The sequence below is a fragment of the Populus euphratica genome, unplaced genomic scaffold, assembly GCF_000495115.2.
Source record: "Populus euphratica unplaced genomic scaffold, PopEup_1.0 scaffold1.1, whole genome shotgun sequence".
Taxonomy (NCBI): domain Eukaryota; kingdom Viridiplantae; phylum Streptophyta; class Magnoliopsida; order Malpighiales; family Salicaceae; genus Populus; species Populus euphratica.
This window is the reverse complement of record NW_011499845.1, coordinates 1,983,958-1,992,688: the sequence shown is the minus strand read 5'-3', so window position 1 is coordinate 1,992,688 and position 8,731 is coordinate 1,983,958. Positions and strand designations below refer to the sequence as shown.

The 8,731-nt window shown below is 34.1% G+C and overlaps 1 protein-coding gene across 1 annotated transcript; it reads left to right on the top strand.

Annotated features, from left to right (window-relative positions):
- Positions 1-5,709: 5,709 nt before the first annotated feature.
- Positions 5,710-6,855, top strand: LOC105108103 (ethylene-responsive transcription factor ABI4-like). The gene has a single exon (XM_011002312.1). The coding sequence runs from the start codon at positions 5,710-5,712 to the stop codon at positions 6,853-6,855; it is 1,146 nt and encodes a 381-aa protein (XP_011000614.1).
- The last annotated feature ends 1,876 nt before the right edge of the window (positions 6,856-8,731 follow it).

Sequence of the window (8,731 nt, the reverse complement as noted above, 5' to 3'; positions counted from 1 at the left end):
GTGTTCCTGTTGTGGTAATTTCAGTTCTGTTAGGATTTCAAACTTTGGTCGGTGAGCCTATTTTGACGAGATTAGGGCTCTCCTTCGCAAGCATTGACGGGTTGTTGCTGGGCATACTTTGCCTTAAGGAAATCTGCTAGCAAATTTTGCATGATCATCTGCTGGGACACATGCACATGGTCTTGCTCCTTCGTTATATGCAGATGTAGATCAGCTAGGTTGGTTTACCCTGCATGAAACACCTCTCTTTGGGGAATTTAGCCTTGTTTCTTGTAAAAAAACGAAAGCATATATCATTTATATCTGCACACAACGTTTTCATTTACAGACGCAATTAAACAACAATTAACATAACATCCACAACTTCATATCATCTAATCTAAAGGTATTTTTCTTCACAAAAAAAAAAATGAAATAATTAGCTTTGGAGATCACCAAAATGGGCTCTCAATGGAGCAGCTCCCCTCGAACATTACGAACCCACACAAGGTCAGACGACAAAGGAACAAGAAAAAGTCGCCCAGCGCATCATTCATCAGAGCATCGAGTCAGACACTTTCTTCTCTCTCACCCTCTTGACGGGCCTCTTTACACTTTAATACCTTCGCCTCTGTGAGTTACGAGGCATTCGCTAGCCAGTGGCCACCACATGCTACGCATATCTTCTTCCAACAGTTCTAGTGTAGAGGTTAACCCCCTCTTACCCGCCAACGCCTCGTCTTTACATGCAAAATTAACCATAAACTCTCTCACCTTGCTTTGCCATGGAGTTATGTTGAATCTGTATTAAATATTTCGTGACAATATTTTAGTACGTTGTTGTGAGGACCAGGTAAAGTAGTCTTCTGAAACCAAAAACAGAGTCTTTCCTTTGCTAATTAGCTGTTTAGTCGATGGCTCTTAACCCATTAATTAAAATTAATCACACCACCTTGTCATTTTGTAGCATAAACCATCATAATATTGTGGGTTTAAGTTTGTCATATGCTAGAATATGCCGTGACAACATATCGTCCTGGATCTGTAACTGAAGCCTGTGATTGTTGGAATCGCCTGTGATCTTGCTGGAATTGTGGGCTGTGTAGTTATGATATTGGAGCTAGGATTCCTTGAATTATTGCTTGTAATCTGATTGTAAATGTCGAAACTTAGTTGTAACTGCAGGCTGTGATATGGGGCTGTTAAGTAATTTTCTTTTTTTTTGGATAAGCATGTGAATACAGGCAAAACACCTAGGCGGAGCACAGGAGAAGCAAAAGAACTTACAGACGTCAAAGAACTAAGGAAGATTGCAAAGAAGTAATTAAACAGAGCTTGAAAACCAGTGGACAGAGAGCCAAGAGACACAAGAAGAGAACAAGATCGATGAACAAAACACCATATCAGTCAAGTGATCTACCATGGACATTAAAAAGAAGACGTCAGCTTTGCACCCAATTTACATCATACATCACTAAAAGACAGTAACATCTATTTTTGCTTCTTCTTGATTAATCATTATTATCATATGTTTATAACTATAAAATTAAAATCCAATTATAATTTATAGTTGATTTTCTTATACGGGTTGAAATATAATACTGGAATAAGAATTATTCATAAAAAGTCAAACATTTTTTTTATTTACTGAACAAAGTTGAGTTAATAAATAAAGCTTCAATAATTGGGTTTGTTTTATAAGGTATATATATGTAATAATTACATTATATATATATAGCGAGAATATCTTGTTAATTATAGTTCGTGTGATGGCTCAAGTGAATTGTTTACCCTTCCTCGTATCTGAATTGAGGGAAATCAAGCTGGATTTTTATCCAACCTCCTTTGACCCAAGTCGAATCTGATAAAAAGCCACGGATTGGATGATGTAGAGTCTCCTGATAATCTGGTAAATTTGCCATCCCATCGTCACGAATCTTATTTTTCTTGAATACAGAGAGCTGGATGATTGCAGCATCTGAAGAATATAATATGCAATGTGATGAGATCAGAAGATGCTATGGAACTTTATGCACGCCTAAGTGCAAGCATCTGGTCAGGTGGCAAGAGTCTTGCACTGGCAGTTAATAAATCGGTCCAATGTTAATCCTGGATTCCAGTATATTGTAATTTAACAGCAGTAAAAACCTAGACACAGGATAATTAGGTCGTCGATCACCAACAAGCAGGACCCTGCTTCAATTTCCTCCTGATTTATTTTTAAACCCGAACCCACCGCTTTCAAGAGAGAATTTTCAATGCTCGCTGTGCTTTTATATATCATTGGATCTCTGATCATGCAGATTTAATCTCACGATGAAGCAAGTTCCTCAAGAAGTAAACATGAAGCAGCGACGACAGAGAGGGAAGAAGAATAAGCATCAACAGGGTTTCAGCCAAGAAGGAAGATCTTCATCGATTCAAGAGGTGCAATTATTGGATCAAATATTGTTAACCCGTTAAACTGTCTCCAGATTTTTTGTAATAATTAACTAGTTTAGCAGTGGTCCCTTCTCGCTTTTAAATGCCGATCGAGGTGCTGACGAGCTGCAGCTAAATACGATATACATGCGTGGAGTTGCTTGTTCTGCGGTTTTGTAGAGTATATAAAATATGCATGAAAAATTGCACCATGAAATCGATGTCGAGATCATCCACAGTCGTGTGGATCTTTTTCCCCCACAGGAACGAGAGCTGCATATATTTTTGTTCGATTAGAAGTAAAATTATAGAGTGCTTAGAGCATTAGTTTGGCTTAAAATGACAATTTACCTTGTATAGATAATTGTTAAATTGCATTTGTAATCAGTAACGGATGCTTTGCATATCTGGCTAAACATAATTCAAGTAACTAAGTTTTCAATCCATAGATCAATCCTTCAAATTAATAATAAAAATGTATTCAAGGCCACTTCTTGCGAATTCTGGATCTTAAGTTCTCATAAGCTAAGTTTATGCAATTATATATTAGCTAGTTATCAAGTAATTTATAATAAATTTAGATGTGAATGATTTGTCGGAAACCTTTTCCTAGTCACTAAGGTTGAGGATCTATATGGTGACTATTGAAATGTCAAATATAAATCTTTTCTTCTTCATGTCATTTTCGCGTCAAGCTAGATTTCATTGAAGAGACATCTGCTATTTATTTGTTAGGTGTTCCTTCACGGGTTAAATATTATTTTTTTATAAAAAAATTATATATATATATATATATATATTTGTTTTTTCATGTAGTTTAAAAAATTAGAAGTGTGAATCAAATAAACTTAAGAATTAAATATAAATCAAGATATTTAATAATGTAAGATGGAAAATTTACCTATTTTGTTTGCTAAATTTTGTTTATTTAAATATATTTTTTATTTAATCAAATTATAACATAAATAAACACACACATTACATTGATTAAATAAAATAAAAAGAAAAAATAATTATGCAATGTTGTGCATATCATAAATATTATAAAAAAATATTATTTAAAAATTTTAGTTATTGTGTACAAAAGATAAAAAGAAAATTACAGATGAAATAAACAAATCTATTGAAAAATTTAATACACACAGAATATTTGCACAAAAATCTCTACCCAAAAAACTAAATAAAAAATTAAAAAATGATAGATGAGCGACACTACCAATTGAAACATAAAATAAAAAGTTATTTTACAAAAAAGACATTAAAAAAGTATCAATAAAAAAAAATAAACAAGGTATTATAGCTTAACTTGTTAAAACTGTGATTCGAATCATGAACTCAACTAGATAAAATAATATTTTTATCTTAAATTTATACCTACTGTGTATATATATATATATATATATATATATATATATATAAAGACAAAACAATAGCCTACCATTGGGCCATAGGCCCGCATGCATGGGTGGACCTGGTCCACACACCTCTAATTGTTTTTATTTTATTTTATTTTAAAGGGGTGGACGATAGGTTTTTCTAGAAAAAATTTAACAAATGACATGTTACATGCAAGCCTAAATTCTGGCCACCATAGTGGCAATCGGGAAATCAAAGTAATATTTAAAAAAAAAAACTAAAATTTAAGTTCTTTCAACCCAATAAATACCTCACTAACACATTTAAAATACCCACAAATTGATTCGTCAATTCAACATACCCAAGAAAAAGTCTAAAAACATGAAATCAAACTGAATTAGAATTATCTTCTTTGACTTAGATATATTTTTTAAATAATATTATGGATTTAAACAACTACCATTAAATCCCTCTCCTCTCATGTAATGTTGACACCAAGAAAATTTATTTTGATGCTTTGGAAAAGCTCAAACAATAACTTTTTTTCTCATCATCTTTTTTTTTTCTTTTTTCTTTCTAGTTAAGGATTAAAAAATAGTACAAATAAAAATAACTTTTTTTCTCATCATCTTTTTTTTTCTTTTTTCTTTCTTGAAAAATAGTACAAATAAACTTTTCCACCAAAACTATTTTTTAAATTTTTCTAAGGGATCTAAATTGTATAATTTATATTATTTTTAAACTAAGTATATTTTTCACATATTCTTTGGCACATCATCCATGTTTGACACCTTTGTAATTTTGGTATTTATTCTTCCAAATCAACCCTCATCTAAGACATTCAAATCAATTGATTTTCAATTAGAATTAAATAATTCAAAATCAAATATTTTAAGAATTAAAATAAATTATAAAAAAATACGCATTGTCATCTATTATTTTGTATGTGAGTGAAGAATGTTGACTCTACAGTATTTAACCCACACGATATATATATATATATATATATATATATATATATTTCACTTATTCATGTATATGCGTGATTAATGTTTACTAGATAAAAAAACTAAAATGCGTATTTCACTTATTCATGCATATGCGTGATTAATGTTTATTAGATAAAAAAACTAAAATGCATGAAAGTACTGATTAAACAATGGGATAAATTAACCACAAAAGAAAAAAAAAATCTAGTGGTGAATTCATCACGTGAGTTTATAACAAAAATATTACTTTCTAAACCCAAAGATTTCTCAATGAAATATTGGTTTTTGATATGAAAGTACCGATCAAACAATGGGATGAATTAATCCTATCAAAAACCAATATTTCATTGAGAAATCTTTGGGTTTAGAAAGTAATATTTTTGTTATTATCTCACTTGATGAATTCACCGCTAGACTTTTTTTTTTCTTTTCTGGTTAATTTTTCCCATTGTTTGATCGGTCCTTTCATATATATATATATATATATATATGATCGATGATAGAAAAATAGAATAAGGAAAGGAAAGGAAAAAAATATACAAAGAACCCAGAGCTCACATCTAAAAGATGCATCTAGAGTGAATTCACCGATAACTATTTTAATTAGAGATAAATCATTCGTAGAAATTATTATAAATCATCCACAACTAAGACTTCTTTTAGTTTATTTCAAGGGATTGAGGGTCAAGAATCAAAACCCACATTCAGAATTAGTTAGTTGCTCGAAGAAAAAACCCACATTCACACTAAGATCATCTGGGAGCATTCCTTAGGCAGAATCTGAGCTTAGCTCAGTAATTTTAATTTCCAAAAAAAACTCAAAAGTTTCAAAAAAAAATCCACAAAAGAAGAATTAAAATCACAATATATAAAATGCTAACAAATGCTTCCAATTCCGCATTGGTGTGCCTGAGTAGTAATTAGCGACTCTCTGTCTCTCTCCGAATACAAAAATATAAATAGCATGCAGTTATGGCAGAGACCACCGCCCTCATCCACCATTCACATACATGACATTCAAATCATCACACAGGCGAAGGCTCCTCTATACTTCGACAGGTCAATAGCCAAAGAACGAGGCCCTCTCAGTCTTAATAAAGTCTTAAAAGCCATTCACTTTCTAATGGACAATTCATCTCACCCTCCCCAAGAACCCACCGCCACCACCGCCACCACAATATCATCCAATGAAAAAAACATTGATAACAACACCACCGCAACCACCCCCACTACCACCACAACAAGTGACACAAACAGTAACAACAGCAGCAGTGGCAGTAGCAGGAAGTGCAAAGGCAAAGGAGGACCAGACAACGGCAAATTTAGATACAGAGGAGTTAGGCAAAGAAGCTGGGGCAAATGGGTAGCAGAGATCCGTGAGCCAAGAAAACGAACCCGTAAATGGCTTGGTACTTTTGCCACAGCAGAGGACGCAGCACGAGCCTATGATCGAGCTGCCATCATCCTTTATGGTTCTAGGGCTCAACTCAATCTCCAACCCTCAGGTTCCTCTTCTTCTGCTCAATCCAGACCGGCTTCTCTCAACTCTGCCTCTTCCTCGAGCCAGACACTTCGCCCTTTGCTCCCACGTCCCCCTGGGTTTGTTTTCACTTTCTCTCTCTCAAATTCAATGGCTTCTCCTTCTGTCACGGCCGCTTCGTCAGGGTTTACGCCTCCCGGGGTTACTTATCATTCGAATAATGTTGCTGGGTCGGCCTTACCATGTCTTAGTACTAATAACACTCTAATTCAAAATCACCAGCAAGTTATCTTACAACGCTATCTTAATCAATATGGGGCTAATACAAGCAACCCAAATAATATATTTGATAGTTCTAGTGTAGCCACACCAACTACACCCTCGTATCAAAATCATATTCACTGTCTGCCACAGCATCGTGCGTGCAATGATGTTAGTTCGTTGGTGGGCTCCGTCGGTTCGAGTTTCTCTTTTTCTGGTAGGAATACTCAACCTATTGTTGCACCGGTGGGTCATCTTCAGGATCCGGTAATGCATGTTGGAGCTGGATCTCCATCTGTGTGGAATGATGATGAGTACCCGCCGCCTAGTATTTGGGACGATGAGGATCCTTTCTTCTTTGATTTTTGAGAGCTGGTGGGAATTTTCATGACGATTTCTTTTGGTGCACCGAAGATTTCAAGGGAGGCCTAATCCATCAAAGGCTGGTACGGAGTGCAAGTTTTTGCTCTTGGGTATAAGTTACTCTAGTTCTCTGTCCATTGTTTCCGATGGTTAATTATATTTACTGGATTCGGGTGCTATTAATGGGGGTTAAACTGGTTATTAGAGATGGAATTCTTAAGATGCAAGAAATTTGAAAGAGACGTTTCTTCTGAAAGTAAGGTTATAATCGATACATCTAGGGTTTGTTGGCAAGAGATGTTGTTAGACTTATTTTTACATGTTGGCTTCATAATTAAGTCCGCGAGAGATCTCAGGTAAAGGCTGCTTATCCAGGTAATTCAGATTCACAATGAAAGATTTTATTGATTCGCTATGAAAAAAACGAATTAAACAGAGAAAAATTTCTATTTCTTCAGTTAGTTATGAAAAAATTGATTACATTTCATGAGAATGTCCCTTGCTTTAAGCATTAGCAGTTGTAAGTTATTATGTTAGGTAAGTTTCTGTAAATTTGTTTACACCGAAACACCTTGAAGTGTAGGATCAGCTGTTATTCCAATTTCTTTTTGCAGTCACCATTTTCAATCCTCAAGACTCTCATACAATTAGTGCTGATTAATTTGGCATAGATCACACATAAGTAGGAAGTTTGAAAAACTTTTTTTTTTTTTTTTTATCAGGATCACTACTCGAGCTATATGGTTGAATCTCGCGTGAGGCTTTAAAAATTATCAAATGGATTCGTTGGAATTGATTATAGATCCAGAATTACTATATCAAATTAATATGACACCGCAAGAATATATTTATTTAGAAAATAAATTTGTGAATTATACACAATGACGTGGTTAAATTACGTTGCGGTGTGGGTTCAAATTTAGAACATCCAAATAGTGTTCATACTTCAATGAGTTTTCCCTTTGGGCAATAGCATCCGGTTCGACATTCCTGTTATGGTCTTCTCAGGTGTGCTATTTCCACTCTTTCCGCCTTTTTATTTGAAGAAAACCATAAATTTTATTAGGGTTTTGATGAGTTGCAATCGCTGGGAGTACTTTTGACAAGGGTTTGGGGACAGATAGTGCATGCTTTGTGGATATATTGCTGGACTGTTTATGATCCTTGTTTTTCCTGAGGTTTTGTCCTTCTTTGTAGCTTCTACAAACATCATTTTCCTAATCAAGAACAATAGGCGGTGCCTAGTCTAATCTAGATCTAATGGATTTATTTATGTCTTGGTTCGTGTTTTGTTTTAGTTTCCAAATTCATCTTCTTGATTATCGTGATGATCAAGGGAGCTGTTCTGGTTTTATCTGCAATAAAGATAGTCCTCAAAATATATATTGGAAGAATAGCTTAAATTTTTGGGTTAATGGAGATGTTTATTTCCTCACATTTATGCAATTAATTAAGTCTTCGTGGTGCACAGGTCTACCGTCTGTATACTCATCACATGAAATATGGGCGACCTTTGGAAGCAACAAATGTTGGGAAGTATTAATATTAATTATTGATGGAAAAAACACGGGCATTAATTAGTGATGTAGAAGAGGAGAGCGTTTAGATTCCCATTGAGGATTCGATGTGGATGTTGCCAAAGGAAAGTTTGAAGAGTTGGTGTCGTGCTAATAACGAACCATCTTAAGAATGATGAGATTCTATATAGGGGATTGTGGACTCGTAAGGATCATAGAGTTATTTTATACATTGAATTTCTGTATATACTAATAAAAGAAAGATGGACATTGAATAAATTAACTAGGGAATCAACATATACATATATTGGAACATTAAAGTAGTAATTAATTCACGATGCTGTCGTGGAAAAAAGTTGACGCTT